Genomic DNA, 18070 nt, shown 5'->3' on the forward strand with positions numbered 1-18070 from the left:
ATTTTGTCTGCTGGCTTTTCCTTGTGTTCTTGTTGTTTCTTCGTGTTTTTTCTTGGTTGACTTCGCATTGGGCGGCCCGTCGTAAGGTTCTCCTTTCTTATAGTCGTCCTTCCGCTGTGCGCGCGATTTAGCATGGGCCCCAGCTCCGCGTGGCAGCCAATAACACTACTAAGCGGGCATATGAAATAAGCTGACAGTTCTCGGCGCATTCAACATAACCTCCAAATGTATGCCCGCCCAGCTTGGCTCCCCACGTGGGGGCCGAGGCTGGAATCCTCGCCGAGCGAGAGAGAGATAGATAGGTGCCGTGCAGTCTCGCCGCGTGTTAGCAGGGTGAGCACCCGAACCGGAACGTCTGACCCGTATCAATGAGGATGATGACAACGCTGCGGTTCCCTGCCCCGCTGCCGAGGCCTGGTATTTGCGTCCCTTGGTTGGCCGAGCACTGGTTGTGCTGGGTGCCCAACTGCGCATCCAGATTGAGCTGACCTCAGTATGTCCTCTAAAATGTCCTCGTAGAAAGATACGCGTGGTCGCGATTGAGAGACCACCTATAAGAGCATGCATTTCCAGCAGAACCAATAGACTCCCAACCTGAAAGAGCTTCGGTGACGTTGGGTCGGGCTAGAATAAAACCAAGGATCAGTGTTAAAATTGTCTAGAACAGCCTCCCATTTTTAATTGTTTGAGGAACTCTAGAGAGGCTCCTCTTGCTCAACTGCCGCCACCAAAGTGCTTTGTGTGCCACATGCAGCGTTTGATGAATAGCTGATGCTTAGCATTAGCAATAATAGGTCGTGTAAAAGTGATCGGACTTCAGTGGCCTCGTCGATTGGAAGGGAGAGGGAAGTAATACTGCAAAGACTTCGCTCGCTCATTAGATAGTCCACGGATCCGCCCGGCAACCTTAGACATGTCCTCTTGAATATATTTCTAAATCATTTAGATTCTACGCCTTTGAGAGGAATGCATACCATCACAACAATTAGAAGGGAATACTCTCTCTATCGACCATACACGCATCGACGTGCCTCCTATACTTACATTGCCTACAAATGTTTAGTCCGTAGTAGATCCTTTTTATTACAGCCCCTTTTCCACGTCTCAACGAGGTCTCTCGGTTGTATTACGCTGCAAATCTTGAGGGTACATTGCCTGTGGATCGGGAGTCTGTTTACACCCTCTCCGATGATTGTGCAGCATACACCTAATGTGAAAGAAAAAAGTGTGTATGCATATTAACTACCACTGGTACTTTGTTTTCAACCTGTGGGTGGACGTAGTGATAAGACGTCATTACTAAATGGTGTGGCGGCTCAAAAGGCGTTAGGCTCCCTTTTCCTTTCTCTTTCTTCACTTCTCTTCTTCATCCCTGCTGCCAGGCTGAGACTTTCTGTCGCATCAGAGCAACTTTGTTGCCTCCTCGTCTCAGGTAGTACATAGCGACACCTTTGACCGTGCCCACCCGCGTCCAAGGCTCGCAGCACAATGCCGTGGGGTTATACACTGTACACGGGATGGTGCCACATCCTCGAGATCCCATCCTGCATTATCCATATAAACATTGTTCAGCATGCTCTAATGTATTGTCTTCACCACAGTCCGGCTCGCCTGGGAGGGGGTTGTAAATCAGGGACTGTCGATCCGCGACCAGCTAGGGCTTCAGTTGATCCGCTCACATTCACGCGCGACACAGCTTTGGCAAGGCTGACCAATCGCTGCTTCACTTCTCGACGCCAACATGCACGCCAATTGAATTGGACTGGTCTAGCTTCTCGTCGCCACCTCAAGCTCGTGTGGGCAAATTCGGGTGGCTGTGCCATGCAGGTCTCCGCCAAGTAGGGCAGACCTGCAAGGTTCAGGTCCTGGCTGTGTCCAGGGGCGATGGCCATTTGTATCCAATTGCGTAGATTATGCAAGGGAGCATCTTCCGAGCAGCATGTCAAGCAGGGATTGGGTTCAGCTCCTCGGAGAGCATGCTTGGCTTGTCTCAGAGCCTTCTTCTAAATACGCAATGGCTCCCCCCTTCATACATCCATCCCTCAGGCAGGCCCTTCCAAAACAAGGACCGGATGGCAGACACAACTTTCGTGATTCAGGCAGCGCTTGCTGGGCTCGTTGCCTTGCCCGCCCTGGGATTGGCCGTCACGAGCTGCGTGCTTCTGCGCAAGTTCCACGAACCTGCGCGAAAACCGTTCACACTGGTCAAATATCCATTAGCAACCATTATTTGGGTAATGTTCACCCTGCCTTCTGCTTCATCTGCGTTCCGGACTCGAATGCACGCACTAACACACGGGACCATTGCTTTCAGTGCAACAAGTTTGGCTCTGGTCGACGCGGTCTATCGGCGAAATGGGGGATCGAAACTGCTCACTGGCGTCCTCGCTGCGGTCTCTTCACTCGCTCTGCGCCTCTCGCTGTTCATGCTCCTTGGTCTGTGTGTGAGTGCAGGCTTGGGCGTCCTTGCGCTCTGGCAGCCAGCGAGCCTCAACGATGGGCCGACAGCCGCGACAACGAGAAAATCGAAATTGCCCGCAGGCGCCAAGAAGGGATACATGGTGACACTAGTGGCACTGCTGTTCGAACTCGTTCTGGCTGTCGCAATCACCGCCGTATCCGTACTAGGGATAAGCGACAACTCGCAGCAGAAGCAGGTGCTTGCGATCAGTCTCGCACTAGTCTTTGACATAGTCCTCGTGGTAGGATTCGCTTGCGCAGTGTGGCTGCCCATCAAGATCATACACATGACCCGAATTCGAAGTGACCTGCAGTGGTCTATAAATGTGAGTCGACAAGGCCTTCCATAAATCCCATATGCACGCACATTCGCAGCAGTGCTTTGCCTTGAGATAACAGCTGCAGATTCACCGCTGACGAGCACTGCACATTCACCCTCCAGGTCCCGGGCATTCTTCTAGCTGCAGCCGTGCTGGCTGATGTATCGGCAGTGTTAAGCATGGTGTGCAACAGCATCATCATGCGACAGGCCGTGAGCACGGGACTGCGCATCAGCTTCCTCGGCAACCTGGTCCTTGCTAAGGGCATAATCCAAAACTTCTTTGTCCTGATAGCCCTTGTGTTACTGTTCACTGTGGGCGTGCGCACCGGCAGTGGCTTCTGGCGAGGGCAGCAGCAACAACATCTTTTCAACCAGTACGGCCAAGCTGACCACACAGCTTCGTCTGGGCTGCAGTATATGGACCCCTACCAGCGGCAGCAATACGAGTACTACTTCAATCAGCATGGTCCGGCGGAAATGTTTCACCAGCCGCAACCTCAAGAGCTGCATGTGGGGTGGCATAATCATTATTTCACGCCAGCAGGAAGTCATGAGCTTGAAAGTTCCAGTCGGTACGGTTTGGGTGAAGTACCACAACCTGTAAACCACAAAGAGGTTGTGGGGTGAAAGTGTTGGTGCACAAAACTTCCCGTAATAGGAGGCTGACAAGAAACTCTAGACTCTTAGATGTTATGGAAAGCAGCTCGCTCAACACTGACCTGACAGTCCATGACTTTTATGAAACCACTGCACATCGGATTTTGTATCAACTGACAGGGAAACCTGAAAGGTGGTTCGAGGGAATCTACCTCGTCACGACAGTACTACTGGTTTGCGTGAACGAATGTCGGGCGCACACATCTCCCTCACGACGAGACTCGTCCACATTTTGAAAAGTAGACAGGGAAATCTAAAAGGCATATGAATGTAGCTCAATGTGATGACCTCCACCTGACTATAATTCCATACTTAACGCACTGTCGGTCACGGGTTAAAAAAGACACGAGTTGAGTCGCGATATCTCCTGGATACAGTATATAATAAGTCATACAACATCCGTGTTCAGCCCCTAGTTGCATCCACCGTAACGATCCAACGGTCCGCACCATTTTCAGTCTCCTCGACATGAACTTTTCAACACGGATTTGAATCGTCAAACACCCTATCTCGCGCGCAGATCTCTGCTGGGCTTAGCCAGCCTGGTAAATGGTCAAGGCGCGAACGTGGGGATTGATCTGACTTATGTTGAATGGGGTTACAAATAAGTCCAAATCCGTCACGGCAAGGAACATGGTACCATTGATGGCCGGGTCACCCTCGATTGTGGAAACGTTGGGCTGAATAGTGTACGCCGAGTTGCCACTGATGTACTCAAGCGGGGAATAAGTAACGTTGAGTTGGGACACCCACGCAGCGAACTTGGGCATACCCGCAGTTGTCGACGTGACGTAACTGTTGTTGGGACCAACAGCTTGGCCAGGATCATCCCAGGACAGGAAGACCTGACGACCAGGGTAGGACAAGGGGATAGAGCGATTATTAGTGATGGCGGGAGCGCAGGTATCATTGCCACAAGCCGCCATTGAGCTGATGTTAGCAGTGCTGAGAGTGTTGAGGTAATCACCAGGAATAGTGTCATTCCAGACATTACTGCCATTGGTCCTAGCGGGATTGGGCTGGTTGAGCACGGTGAGCTTGGGGATGTTCTGCCAGATCAGGCGAGTCTGATTCTCGGGGCACGACGAGATGTATGGGGCGAGCAGAGTCCATGCCCACGACTGCGGAATGCCGGTCTCAAACCACACGGGCATCGGGAACTGGCCGTTGAACTGGCGGAAGATCATCTGCTGGCGAGCTTCCGTGGTGATGGACTGTAGCAGGATAGTCGCCGCCTCGCGCGAATCGAGGTGATTGAGGAAGCCGTAGACGCCAGACTCTCCGAAGCGGGTAAGCTTCTGGTTGAAGTCGACAAACTCGCGGACAGTGGTGTAGGGGTAGTTGTAAGTGCATTGCTTGGGTGCCTCGGGACCAAGCATGTTGGTCACTACCGTCGCGTGACCAACCTCCTGCTCCGCCATGAACTGGATTAGATAGCGGTCCTTGGCCGTGAGGCCCGCAGCTTCAAATTCCTCCTCGGAGAACTTGGCCAGCCCATGGTGGAAGAGGTCAAGCTCGATCCACTCCTGGTACAAAGCCAGAGCGAGGGACTGGTAGTCGAAGTCACTCTGCACGCGGTACACGGGTGCGCTACCATTCGTCCCCAAGCCGTCATTCGGAGTGTATGGCGCCGGCTCCGGTGCGTGGAGCTTGCCATCAGCTGGATAGTCGTACTTCTGCTGCAAGGGCGGGAGAGCAGGGATGGACGGGGCCAGAACATCGGTGGATAAGGCGCCAGTGGTGGTTGGCGGCGGGCCTGTGTACGGACCATGGGAGGTGACATTGGTGACGGGCACTGGCAAGAGTGTCGTTGGTGCCGCCGATGACACAGTAGTCGTAGCGTCTGACACAAAGGGGATGGCAGCAGCGCGCCCGAAGAGAGCCAGCGCAGGCGTGAGCCTGGCCAAGTTGTATCTGGTCATGTTGGGCTGTGTAGCTAGTGTGTTCCTATCGACCGTGTCATTCCGAATGGACGATGTGGCTGTCTACCCAGCGGCCGACGATGCCTGACTTATATCTGTTTCACTCCGTGCCTGACATGGTCAATTGAAGCACTGAGCTTTGGTGACGTTGAGCGTGTCAACACGTCATGATTCGGCCACGGCTGAAGGGCAATGGTCCTTTGCGAGCTTGACCTGGAAGTGCCGGCAGATGATGAAAGGTTCCAGCTTGCCGACAGCAGCTGCTCGTGTTGCTGCCGAATGGCCGAATCATCATGACAGCATGACCTGGGAGAGTGGAATGCGACTCTACAGAATTTACAGACATCCCTGGTAGCGCGCTGGGTTATGATGACAGCGACTGTGCGTTGGAGGAACAAATTGACTGGGGTGCGCTGGGTCTCGAATCGGTGCTCCTCCCTCACCACAAGCAGATAGCTTGTCGCCAAAGCGAGCCAAGCGCCGAGCCTGTGGGAAACGCTCCGGGCATGCAAGGGGCCCCTTGGTCATTAGCAAGAACCGTTCAAGGTTGCACCGATCGGCCCACCCGAGCCTGCACACCTGGCGATGATTCCCCCGATGCTTCCGCGGGCGGAGGAATTGTTCCAGGCACATCCAGCATGCCACGTGGCATAGGAAACCTTATGGCTGTCTGGGAGACTTTTGGCTTAGGGAGCCTCCAAACTTGACCCTCTGATATCGGCTTTAGGGTACTGGCGTATCGAGCCAGACTGGCTTGCTGGCAGTCAATATTTTCTTCCTTGTTCAAGACAGGTCTGGCTGGCGATTTCCTGGGACATTCAACAGCATCAGGCGATGGCGTCCATGGGCGTGGACATGACAGACATCAATTGCTTTCATCTTGGCGGATTGGACTCGTCAGTTGCCACAGGAGCACAACGGCCATACTGAGCAAACACGAGCCTCCTCGACAAGTGGTGACGCCCGCAGTGGTAGAATGATACCGTGATTCCGTGGGGGCAATGTCATTATGACCGCACCAGACCGGCAAATTATGGGGACGGCGGCTGCGGGTGCGGAGGCCCCGGTCACCCCGGCACGGGTGCTGGCGCCGGCACTTTGCGCTGCACACGATCACAGCCCCTGGACTCCGGTGATCTACTATTGTAGCTAAGAATCACCATGGCGTCGGCACTTGGGCTCAGGCCCGCCCAGTCCCCACTCCATCTGATCTTAGTCGTTGGTTGGTTGGGCGAAGGGACTAGATTGGCCACTTTTGGCCGGCTACGAAGTGCCCGCAAAAGAACTTTGACGTTAACAATATTTGTCATTTGCAAACTTTAAGTAGCCCTGTAGACCTTGGGTCATTGAGATGATGCTCTGGGTTTTAATGCAGAATGCTTTGGCGTCATATGTACTCGGCAAACCACATCAAACACAGGGGAACAGGCCTTGCTGGCTTTGGTCGTAACCTACATAGAAAAGCGGCGGAACGTAAACACCGACAACAACCTTGATTTACTCCTCTCCGACGTAGTTGAACATGATCTCCTTGGTCGGGTCCGGCAGCACAGCCGACACCCTGACAATGTTAGGGTAGCGCCCTCGCACGCCATCGGGCATCTTGATGTCATAGTCGAGCAGGATGCGTGCCAGCATAAGCTTGATCTCGTTGGCGGCGAAGAAGCGCCCTGGACACGCGTGCCGGCCGTAGCCGAAGCCCATGTTCTCCTTGCTCACGCTGATGAACTGATACTGCTCCTTGTTGGTGTAGTTGAGAGGGTCCTCGACCTTGCCAGCACGGATATCATAGAAGCGGTACGGATTGAATTTGTGCGGCTCCGAGTAGATTGCTGCATCAGAGAGCGTCTCCGTGTGAGGCACGGAGATATTCGACCCTGCAGGTAGCAAGGTTCCGTCGGAGAGTCTAACGTCCTTCTTGACGCGGCGCTGGAAGCGCGTGGGGCCGGTCGTATTCATTCTCTGAGACTCGCGCATGGCTGAGTCCAGGAGCTTCATCTCGTAGAGCGCCTGCGTCGTCATGACATTGTCGTTCTCAGCCATGACGGTTGCGATCTCCTTGCGAATTTCCGGAATGACCTCTGCGCAGTTTCCGATGAGATCGTACATGCTGGATCCTCATAATTAGCTTTGCGGTGTTGCACTTGATTCAACAAATCGTGCTAGCTTACACGTGCGTGGCCGTCAACGTGGTTGTGTGGATGGCCGCAAGGCTGAGTGTGAGCTGTGTCTCGGCTATATCCCCGTCGTCACTGACGTTGAACTTGTCGGCCTTGGCAATCATCCACTGTAGCATATCGTCCGGCACTTCTTCACCCGCCTCGCGGAGAGCTCTGCGTTTCTGAACGACGGGGACCAGGAACTCCTTCGCACGGCGCCTCTGCTCGTGTAGTTGGTGAACGCTGGGGATGAAGTATTTGCCAATGGGACGGATCAGTCGGTGCCACTTCTGCAGCTCTCCTGCTGCCTTGAATAAGTCGACCGTGTAGTTTATACTCGCATCCAGGTATCTTTCGTCGCGGTTGAGCTGAGGACCGATGAAGACGTGGCCAGAGATGATGGCCACCATCTTTAAAAGCTTCTCGTTGATGTTGACTCTTGTCCACTCCCGATGTTTGCCGAGGTATTCAGGTACTGTCTGGGCAACTTCCTTGGAGAGGAGATGGTTGATCCTCGGCAGATTGTGGGTGAGGTCGGAACGAATGACATGATTCATGAGTGGATTGTAAGAATTGAGGCCTGTGTAGTGAGTTTGAAGGGTCTGGTATTGTCAGCGTCGCTCTTGGCCTATCAAGCCGAACGCGACTGTGCAAAGAACTGACCTCGTTGAGGGCTTCTACATTGTTGATGATTGTGTCGGGCATGTTCCTCAACTCCTCCACGTAAGAGATTGGAAGCACAATGACTTCTCCTGCACGCAAACATATAGTGAGCCAGCGGTCGAGATGAAAAGGTTGCAGACTCGGACAGTGGATTTGGTCAGTGTTGTGGATGCTTTCCACTTGCCTTCCGCCTCGTTGATTCGGTATATTTGATTCTTGAACTGCATAGCTTTGCCATCAGAATAATGACCACTCTCAGGGCAAAATCAAGGGTCTTCATTACTCACCTTCTTATATGCATCGGCGTGCATTTGTACTGCGCTCCGAATAAAGTGTTTTCGTCGCTTCTCCGACGTGCCCAGCTCCTCGCCAGCAAGAGGGAACTCTGTCGAAGCGGATCCTGGCGACAGCCACGGAACTATGACCATCGCGCCGACTAACAATGCCCCGATGGGGACAAGGAGCTGCATCTTGTCTGTGAAGAGCATGTTGGGGTCCATTGTGGATGGAATGATACGACTGACGACGAGTTGCAATGTTTCAATAGATGCTGTACCGGACAAAGGACGACAACCATGAGCTGCCTTAAGTACTGAAGGTGAAGAGCAACGGTCCTAGAACAAAGGATTCGCCCGGGATACCCACTTTCGGAGTCCCCAAACTCTGTGGATTGCACTACTTGATCCTTCGCTGCTTATGCCACCATCTCCTCCCTGGCCGCAGAGGGGACCAATTACACGGTAGGGGATGCTCGTCACCCGACGGCAGTTGGAGGACCCCGGGCATGAGTGACTGCCAAAGTTCTGGGACCCGCCCTTTATGGACAGCTCATTCGAGCTAATTTTGCCCTCCGCTGTGATGATCGATGCAGCCATCAAGCTGTACAACCAGCAAATATGCGTAATGACAACGCTTTACGCGGCGGGTCCTCTCCAGCGCTGGTCAATCGCTGCAAATGCTTGACTGGAGCACTGTAAAGTTGATGCTGGACTGTGCAGAACAAAGACAGGCCGCACGACGGCGATGCACAAATGACAGCGGCTTTCCAAGACAGTATGCAGTGGTGCCGATTTCGCCCAGATCAGTGGTGTGGAGGCACCCTGGCTGGCACGGCACGTGAAACAACAACACGGCGGGTTTGCCTTGCGTTCGTGATCGTATCAAACTCCCACCAGCAGGGGCAACAGCGGCTTCCGGAAATAAGCCCACGTTATCTACGAGTGAGCATACCGAACCGGGACCCATCATCGTGGCTGCTCAACCTTGTGAGCGCAAGTTAGTGTCAGGTCTATCATCCCCCATTCCAAGCACCGCTGGGGATGAAGAAGCATGGAGCGGACACAGTAGGGAGGATCTGCATAAGCGTGGCCGCCGTACAACCAGCTCACATGGCCTCGCAATCCCTGGGCCAAGTCAAGAACTTCTGCTATATACGGAAACCAAATCAATACATCTTGCTGAATACAAGGACAGGCCACTTAGTCCTGGAAACATGACCATGACTACGTGGTCTAGCCACCATCTCACATAGAGGTACTCAGCACGCGACTCCCCACCTTGATTGACTGCTCGCATTATGCTGGAACACGGATGCCGTTGCGGACCCTTGGGCAGGCGTCGTGTCTGCGTCCTTGATACCGATCATTGGCTTCGTAACCCCGTCGTCAGTGGAGTCCGAGGTGTGTTGCACAAGACTTGAGTATTTGTCATGGTAGTCGACGGTGTAGATCTTGCCCGACGGGTCCTGGTGCAGGTCAGACTCAAAACGTTATTCGGTTGCAAACTGTCAGCCCAGGACTTTTTTTATGTCCTTGGCTGAACCTGCGGGGGCAGGCCGCTCGGCCGCTGACACAGGATCGAATTGTTGTGGCCATAACTCAAGGCGCTGGAGGTGCTCGCGAATGACATCCGGGGCCCTTTGCCCACACATTTTGGTCACATATTAGCAAAGGCACGAATATATTTGGACGAAGCAAGCTCGCGATTCTTTCCACTCCAAGGAGAACCTCATGGGACAAGCAGCACAAAAAGTGATCATGCACTTCATCGCGTATTCTCTTGAAGTATGGCTGCAATTTGACCAAAGATATCAGTCCACATGATCAGTACCTTGGCGAAAAGAGTCCGCAGGGGAATCATGATGGAAGCTCTCAGCCTGCAGTAGAATTCATCAACATTATCAACAAGGACCGGAAACGTCTGAATCAATGTCAATAACCCCGTCAGAGAGCGACCGCAATCTGAATTTGTCAAGATAGCTGAGTATCACAGGTGGTAGTCATTGCATTCCAAGCTAGTTAGTGCGGGGTATTCATTTTGCATCAGATATTACGGCCAGACCAGGCATCTCTGTGGCTAATAGCTTGGCCTGACGACAATTGCGAATGCCCGCTTTGCATCTCTGTAGATACCTGCCAGAGTCAAAATTTGACAGCCACAAGCTGCTGGCTTTGGCCAAGAAGTAGACCACCGCCCTCCCTGCAACCCAGCGACACCTCGAAGGTTCTGGCTCGCATGGCCAATGGGATGACTGCAGCAAGTAGTGCAGCCGGAGGAGTTTCCATTGGCTACGGTCCAGCGTACGCAGTCACGTCAGCCCCAACGAGACATCACTCACAGTCAAACACTCACGCACATACACAGGGCTGAGTCGCACAGCAAGGCGCGCACGGGGGGTCAGGCTGTGGACGTGCGGCAGTTCCTCAAATCAAAGCCCGTAGCTGCTGACACGGTGGGCAGTGCGAACACTGATGGCGCCGCTGCCGTAATGCGTGATCTCGGCTTGGTAAAACCATAATAATGATAACTACCCAATCAACTGTATCGTGGCATACAGTGCGCCTGGCCGAGGTCTACAAGCAGTACAGCACTCCTCGGTGGCATACCATACGGATGCCTGTTCTCGATTATGTACTCAAATAGTTGACCGAAGGGTGTCTACATTCTACCACCACCCAGATTACACAGTTCATGTCACCGACAGCACAAGCTCTAACACTGGAAACGATGAGTAATCGATAAGTTCTGGTTTCCCGGCCTAGCGTGACTAAAGAACGTTTCACTACCCTCAGTGTATCCAGCTCACCACCCATCCTTCTCCTTCAGGCTGTACTCCTCTACAAACCCCTCACAAGGCGTCCCTTTACAAACAGTAATCTTCCTCTCTGTCAAATCATAAATAACGAAAGCGACCGTCATACTCAGCTTAGACGTATACCCCGTCAACACGTGACTTGGCCCATTCTTCGCCCCCTCGTGATCAGCATGCTGGCACAAACTATGCGGAAAACCAAAGTGGTCCGAGAACGCGGCGCGGATATGCTCCTTGGTCAGCAAGCCGGACTTGCACGCCGCTCTAACCCTTTGCTCGGCGCGTCGGTTCCGAAACCATGTGCTCCCCCCTGGCGAGCGGTCGAATACCGCGCCAGATTGGGTGCCGAAGGATGGGCTGAGGAAGTGGTTGCTGTGGACGAGGTAATTGTCGTCAATGTGCGAGCCGTAGAACTTGTAGGTCCGGCCGGGGGTGAGCTCGAGACATATGGCGGCGCCGCCGGCGCTGCAGAGGGTGAGGTTTCCCGAGACATGGCGCGGGAGGGCGTGTACTGCGGAAAGGGCGGTGGCGTAGTTTGTGTGCTCGAGGAACACACGACGGGCGAGGGAGATGGGTATGGTTGGTGTCGGGCTTGGGGAGGGTGGGTGGCGAAGGGTGCCCTCGACGCCGAGGTAGGACGTCAGAGGCACGTGGTCAGTGCTGCAGAGAAGCGAATTCGCGGTGACCGCGAGCCCGGCGGTGTTGATGCCGCTACGGATGAGCTGGCCGGCCTCGGTGAGGATAAACATGGCTGGCTGGCGCTCTGAGGGGTGCGGTCGGACTTCGAGGTAGATGATGAGGTCCTGGTCGTGCAGGTGGCTCGACATATCCCAGTTGTGCACGGCGAGATCGTGGCCCGAGGCGATAACCTCTGCGGCGAAGAAAGCTCCCGTGCACTCGTCCTGGCCATTTTTGTGCTCGTCATCGTCGTTGTTGATGATGGTGGTTTTGTGGTCATCACTGTTCTCAAGAACAGCGTCCATGTCGAGATGAGGCGTCCTGCCGCCGTCGTGGAGGAGATACATGCAGCGGGCGAGGTCGTAGCGGGCGTTGAGCATGACGATATCCTCAAGGGGCACCTCGGCACCGGCGGCAATGCCTCTCATCTCGTCAAGTCCGGTAGGGTATTTGGCCTCGAGGGCGGGCAGGTAGCTCTCGCGGATGATCGCGGCGCATATTGTCGGGTGTGGTAGCTTGCCCGGCAGCTTGTAGTATGCGATGTTGGCGTGGATCTTGGTCCGCAACTGTGTCCCGTGCGAGTAGCCGCGGTCGTATGGGAGGCCATGGACAATGATGTGTTGATAGTAACGGGATGATGGCGATGTTGGGCCAGGGGCTGAAGGAGAAGGGAGAGTAACAGACCCCATGATGGATGCCTGGTGTCGCCGATGTTGGCTGGAATGATTGCACCAGGTGCTCGTACAGCTGAGACTAATCAGAGAACTTCGCAAATGCTCCCGTCTGCTTTATCTTGTCGAGCCATTGCTCCCTGCGCAAGTGCAGCGTCTAGTCGCTCGACTGGGGGGATCGCGCAGAAGTGTCCGGATTGGGACATTTCGGCGACGCCTCACTGCGCCTGGGCTCACAACACCCAGACTAGACTCACTAGAGGACAAAGACTTTGCCCATCTCTCTCGCCACGGCAGCGAGATCGGCCCGGACACCGCTGTGCGCCTCCGCGGCACACACCTTCTCGGCAAACTGCACCGAGCTGGCATAGTGCGCGCCCGCGCGTGGCGTGTACGCGTGCAGCTTCTCCATCGCCCAGGACCGGTACACGGCATCGCTGGTCTCTATGGCCGCCAGCGTTAGCGGGATCGGCCACATCTTGGTCGGCGGCGGCTCCGTACGTGGTAGGTTGAGGGTCCGATACATCTCCTCAGTCAAGCGCACAACTGCCTGCCCGTGGGCGTCGGCTGCGTGAAGGGGTGCGGCTGGCAAGGCCATGCGGGAGAGGTATATCTCGACGCCGTGGTACAGGGCGCTTGTCGTGTAATATGATGAGGGTGGGAGCCGCTTGTCTTCTGAGTATGAGGTGGCATGGAGGTTGAGCTGCTCGCGGATCTCGCTCAGCGAGTGCCTCATGGTCTCAACCGTGACAGGGTCAATGGTGTCGGAGTTGTCATTGCCGCTGCCGGTGCTGCTGGCGAAGTAGTGTCGAGAGATATGCCCGTAGATGGCCACCAGCCTATTCATCGTCTTGAGCAGTGGCAGATGGACCTCGTCCCGTTGCTGCTGCTGGGACGGGTATATCGGGCTGTACTCGCTCCGCAGCAGGTCCTTGGTTGCCCCAGTCGCCTGCACCATCCCGGACTCGCCGCCCATCGCTTGCAGGATGCTCGTCGCCCGCATGCCGAAAGATGCCGTGCGCGCGTCGAGGTAGCAAAACCACATCGCCGCCACGGTGGATAATCTGCCGAGCTTGAGCTGGGGCCGCTGTGGGCCGAGTCCTTGAGCGAGGAGGATTTCGGCTTCGAGGTCCAGGACTCGTCGGAGCCGACCAAAGTCGCCTAGCATCAGGTCTGTCGAGGCAAGAAAGTAGAGGCCGACTGTGATTGCGTCGAGAGTGTCGTCGTCGGTCGTTTGGATCTCTTGTAGCCCCGAGTCAAGTGGATCCAAAGGACGATCGATCGTCAGGCCAAACCACCTCTGTAGTTCAGCCAGACAATTGTGATAGTGGCTCAAGGCGTCTGTGGTTGCCTTGAGGATCCCCGTGCAGAATAGGTGAGCCGACGTCCACGCGTACAGGGCCGACAGCACAAAGGGGTGGCTGCTGCTGAAGCGGTTGTAGAAATGCACGTAGTAGTTCCACGCCGGGTCCTTGGAGCTGTACCGCCCCGTCAGCTTCTGCTTGTAGTGCTGCGCGAGCACGTGGTCAGAGATCGAGACGGTAGACGGAGATGGAGTGTTGATGCTGGTGGCTAGTTCCGCGGAAAGAGCAGCCAGAATTTCCCTCGTGATCGGCGATGGAGTTGGGATGGCGAGGTCCAAGGACGTCTCCACGACGGGTCCGGGGTCACTGACACTGACGTCTTCGGGGCCGCCAAAGATGGCAGACATGTCGGCAACAGCAATGTCGAGCTCGGAAGCATCAAAGTCGTGGAAGAGAAACCAGTCATCCTCCATTGTCTTAGACTCCATCGTGTTCTGTGACTGTCTTGGCGTGTCATCGTCGTGGGCCACTTGAGCCATGGCGGCAATGTGCATCTCATGCTCTCCCTCTGGCGTCGTGCCGTCAGTCCAAGTGTGGCGAGGCAGCCGTCGTCTGGGACCCGGATGCGAAGCACGTGCCTTGACCAGCTCCGTCTCGTTGCGGAAGCCGATGACAGCGCGAGGCTGTGCGTAGACGCATTTGACGTGGGACTGGCGGCATGAGGAACACCGCGGTCGTTGCTCGTCACAGTCCAGCTTCCGCCTTGCGCAGGTTTGACAGTGCTGTGGCGGCATCACGCAAGAGTGATAAAGTATGGTTAATGTCCGGGCAGAGCCTGTCGTGTCACTCGAATAGCCGATGAAGAGTGATTGTATGTTGGTGGCGCTGGTGCTAAACAAAGGCAAAGGGGCATTGATAAGGTCGTCGACCGGGTAGACCGGCCGGGGCTCTACACTTACAACCTTGGAATTCTAAAGAGGGTGCGCAGTCCCACGCTACCCCGCACGCAGCCACGATCCCCTCAGGTCTTGAGATGTGAATCATGAAGGGGATCACACGAAAGAAAGTGAAACAAAAGTACTCCTCAAGGGATCAAGATACGGTAGAGTGCTAGCAATATAGTCATATGCAATCGTGGTACCAACACAAAGAATAGATGTGGCCTGGCAAATCACTCAGACCACAGCATTGCAAGCAACTTGCTTCACCCGTAAGTATCGTGCGACTGGCAACGTCCTTGCTCATCTAGAGTCTGAAAATAGCTATCTGGCGAGGTATAGAATGTGCGATATGTGCATGTCTCCCACACGTCTTGTCAAGCATAACCCAATCATGTACCTTTCTTCTCAGTAGACATATCGAAATTGAGGCTGCTCCCAGTCCGTCAAATCCTGAAACTGAGATCTCTCTTGTCTTCCAGCAGTACCTGTGGCCTCTGCTTCTTTCACGTCCCTTCGACGGTTCTCACGGATATAATAAGCCCTGCAAAAGACTCTAGTCAGCACATGTAACCTGTGTATAAAGGGAAGAGAGCACTCACACAAGCATCAGCTCAATCCCAATCATGAGCGACACCGACGCGTAGAAGGTGCGGAAGGCGGTCGGATAGTAGGGTGCCTCAGAGGCAATGAAGAACAGAGGCCCGCAGAACTGGCCCAAACAGTAGCCGACGAACATGAGGACCTGCCAGGGATTACAGAGAGAGGATCAGCAAAACAGAGTTCCCGAGAAGCGAAGCCATGAGAGGAGATCATCGCGTTCAGGATTCAACGTCGCGCCAGAACTCACACTAGCGGTTGCCTTTTTAGTAAACCCGGCGACATTGGAGGATATCATGCTCATCCCCAAGCCGAAAGGCACCGTGTTAACGTAGAGGACTGGAGTGAGAGGAGCATTAGTATGGTGACCTTGGACGGGGAGCAAGTGCTGTGGTTTACTGACTGTAGAACGCTGCAAGGCGGCCACTGTGATTCGAAGCGGGAAGATCTAGATAGTTCTCATGTCAGTCCTGAACAATGCTCTTGGCCGAATACGCCGTTTTTGATTAGCCACGGGGCGTGCGTACTGTCAATCAAGACGGCACCGATGAGGACGATGACATTGGTCGCAATCATCATGTAGCATCTGGTATTGCGGTAGCGGCTGCAGAACCATCCTCTGCCGTGCGGCTATCAGCACCGCGCATAACCATGCGAGAGAAATTTATGTCTTTCTAAACTCACGCAAGGATCACGGAGACCAAGTGTATGGCGTTCGAAGGCATGCCCATCAGTGTCGACTGCCGACTCGAGAACCCCAAGCCTGTGGTGAGGACAACCTTCGAAAACTAGTGGGATTCATGTCAGCTTTCGGGGAACATGGCAACGCTCGATGGGTATGGCATATCATCCATGGGAACTCACAGAAGTGAGTCCTCCACCCTGAATGCACTGCAGGAAGGCGTTGATGGCCAGTAACCAGGCCTGAGGATCTTTGAGACATTCTTTGACGTGGTTGATCTTGTACTTGTTGTTCAAAACGCCAGTACGATTCGCCGTGAGCTGTTTTGGATTTGCGCACGATGGTCAGCAAACCTGATCACAAGCAGGACCTCTCCATAGGAAAAAGACTTCTCATACTCTTGTAGTGGCTATCTTGCGCTCACGCTCGGTGAGAAACCAAGCCTTCATCGGTGATGACGGCACTGCGCAAAAGATCAGGACTCCCCAAGCAATTGTTATTGGCCCGAAGACTAGATAGATTATCTGTTCGTTACGAAGAATCAGCCCCCCAATCACTAGCTTGTCAAACCACCAGGACTCGCGGGAATGGCTCCCTTGAACCATGTTTCACTTACCTGCCAGATTGAGTACTGACTCCCAGAAAACCCCTGCCCCGACACACCGTACGAGATGGCGTCGGCGATGAAGGCACCAACGGCGCTGCCTGACCACCAGATGGACGTCCGCAGTGAGTGTTCGTCTCGGGTCCAGTACTGCCCGACCAGGATCGTCAGGATGGGGTTCATGCAGGTCTCGAATACCCCAAGGAAAACACGGTCAACGCAGAGGGTGGTAAAATTGGTGGTGAATGCCGTTGAGGCGGTTGTTATTCCCCACAGAAAGATCATGCAGCCAAAGTAGCGACCACTATACAAAGTTACGATACATGTTCAGTCATAGTACCATGAGGCTCGGAGAAGGGTGCAACTCACATTGGAAGTCTCTGCATCAAAACTGAGCTTGGATATTGCCAAATCACGTAGCCAAGGTAGAAGATAGACGAGGACCAGTTGTACTGCTGCCCCACGAGACCCTGCGATCGCCTGTCAGTGGCTTATGTAGGAGATGAGAGGATATCGTGGAAGAGTGCCCTTACGAGATCCTTTTGGATACCAAACACGGATGCTTCAGACAATGCCACCTTGTCCATGTAGCACAGAACGTAGGTCAGGACCATCTACCATTATCCAGTGTCTGGTAAGCAACAAATAAGCCCTATCAGAGGCAGCAATGGATGCGCCGCTTACCATGGGCATCAAAATCAGGTCCAGTTTCCACCGGACACGTGCTTCCTCGTGCGGCGCGTAGTCGAGGTTGTCCAGGCCACCACCGAAGATCTTCCATGCTTCATCCTGATCAGCGGTTAGTACACCCATCTTGCCGCTGGCCTCGAGGTGGTTGGCGGCGGCGGCGTCTTGCTTGCTCGCGGAGTCGCTCGTGGCGAGGTGCGTGACCTGGCTAGTCGGTGCCATGTTGCAAAGCCAGGTGCGTGCGTGCTTAGCCCTCCAGAGCGACGATTATTGGATGGCGTTAAAGGTTGTGGTAAGGCTCAATGGAGCTGAGAACGGTTCTCTCGGGATCAGCATAGGTGTCGAGGTCGTGGCCATGGCGGGTTGTTCTTGTATTGTGGTCATGAATGGCTCTACTTGCGTGCTTGATTTGCGCAACCCGAAAGTCATGGGTTTGCGCGCGGTTGGTCAGCCAGCCTTCGCGAAATCGGTCATATGTGGCATAGCATGGTTGCTCGGCTCGTCCCGTAGGCTGCTTTGGGACATATGAGCGAGCAAAGTGTCTGGTTGGCAGACGCCCCCCGGACCAGCCCCACGAGCTTGCGGTACCGATCTCAGAGACAAGCCCAGTTTCAATGAGTAGCTGATTCAAA

At 54.4% G+C, this 18070-nt stretch overlaps 4 protein-coding genes across 4 annotated transcripts; 1 reads left to right on the plus strand and 3 right to left on the minus strand.

The window, feature by feature from the left end:
* Positions 1-2864: 2864 nt before the first annotated feature.
* On the plus strand, positions 2865-3686 carry B0I36DRAFT_328883 (uncharacterized protein). The gene has a single exon (XM_046154643.1). It carries the CDS (start codon positions 2960-2962, stop codon positions 3407-3409), a length of 450 nt encoding a protein of 149 aa, XP_046008879.1. The 5' UTR covers positions 2865-2959; the 3' UTR covers positions 3410-3686.
* A 286-nt stretch (positions 3687-3972) lies between these two features.
* Positions 3973-5361, minus strand: B0I36DRAFT_365340 (ferritin-like domain-containing protein; the record flags this gene model as incomplete). Its single annotated transcript, XM_046159117.1, has 1 exon — positions 3973-5361. One exon carries the CDS (start codon positions 5359-5361, stop codon positions 3973-3975), a length of 1389 nt encoding a protein of 462 aa, XP_046008880.1.
* Positions 5362-6858: 1497 nt separating this feature from the next.
* Positions 6859-8683, minus strand: B0I36DRAFT_413877 (cytochrome P450; the record flags this gene model as incomplete). The annotated part of the gene is made up of 4 exons (XM_046162013.1): positions 6859-7471; positions 7533-8122; positions 8184-8272; positions 8467-8683. 4 exons carry the CDS (start codon positions 8681-8683, stop codon positions 6859-6861), a joined length of 1509 nt encoding a protein of 502 aa, XP_046008881.1.
* Positions 8684-11171: 2488 nt separating this feature from the next.
* B0I36DRAFT_293256 (uncharacterized protein) lies at positions 11172-17829 on the minus strand. Its single transcript, XM_046151790.1, has 16 exons — positions 17436-17829; positions 17285-17365; positions 17121-17221; positions 16764-17055; positions 16546-16671; positions 16330-16467; positions 16150-16253; positions 15993-16084; positions 15869-15913; positions 15716-15804; positions 15468-15610; positions 15283-15331; positions 13459-14487; positions 12960-13362; positions 12249-12610; positions 11172-12191 (listed from the first exon to the last, which is right to left on the minus strand). Exons 1-16 carry the CDS (start codon positions 17658-17660, stop codon positions 11265-11267), a joined length of 4206 nt encoding a protein of 1401 aa, XP_046008882.1. The 5' UTR covers positions 17661-17829; the 3' UTR covers positions 11172-11264.
* Positions 17830-18070: the final 241 nt, after the last annotated feature.

Source organism: Microdochium trichocladiopsis (assembly GCF_020744255.1).
Source record: "Microdochium trichocladiopsis strain MPI-CAGE-CH-0230 chromosome Unknown B0I36scaffold_8, whole genome shotgun sequence".
Lineage (NCBI taxonomy): Eukaryota > Fungi > Ascomycota > Sordariomycetes > Xylariales > Microdochiaceae > Microdochium > Microdochium trichocladiopsis.

Bases quoted from the DNA above. Each gene is read 5' to 3' on its own strand.
- B0I36DRAFT_293256 (XM_046151790.1), bottom strand. From the start codon at position 17,660: ATGGCACCGACTAGCCAGGTCACGCACCTCGCCACGAGCGACTCCGCG. The intron at 17,222-17,284 runs GTAAGGGCACTC...AGGCGATCGCAG, and splicing joins TTGGTATCCAAAAGGATCTC to GGTCTCGTGGGGCAGCAGTA. The intron at 16,254-16,329 runs GTGAGTTCCCAT...GAATCCCACTAG, and splicing joins AGGGTGGAGGACTCACTTCT to TTTTCGAAGGTTGTCCTCAC.
- B0I36DRAFT_328883 (XM_046154643.1), top strand. From the start codon at position 2,960: ATGGTGTGCAACAGCATCATCATGCGACAGGCCGTGAGCACGGGACTG.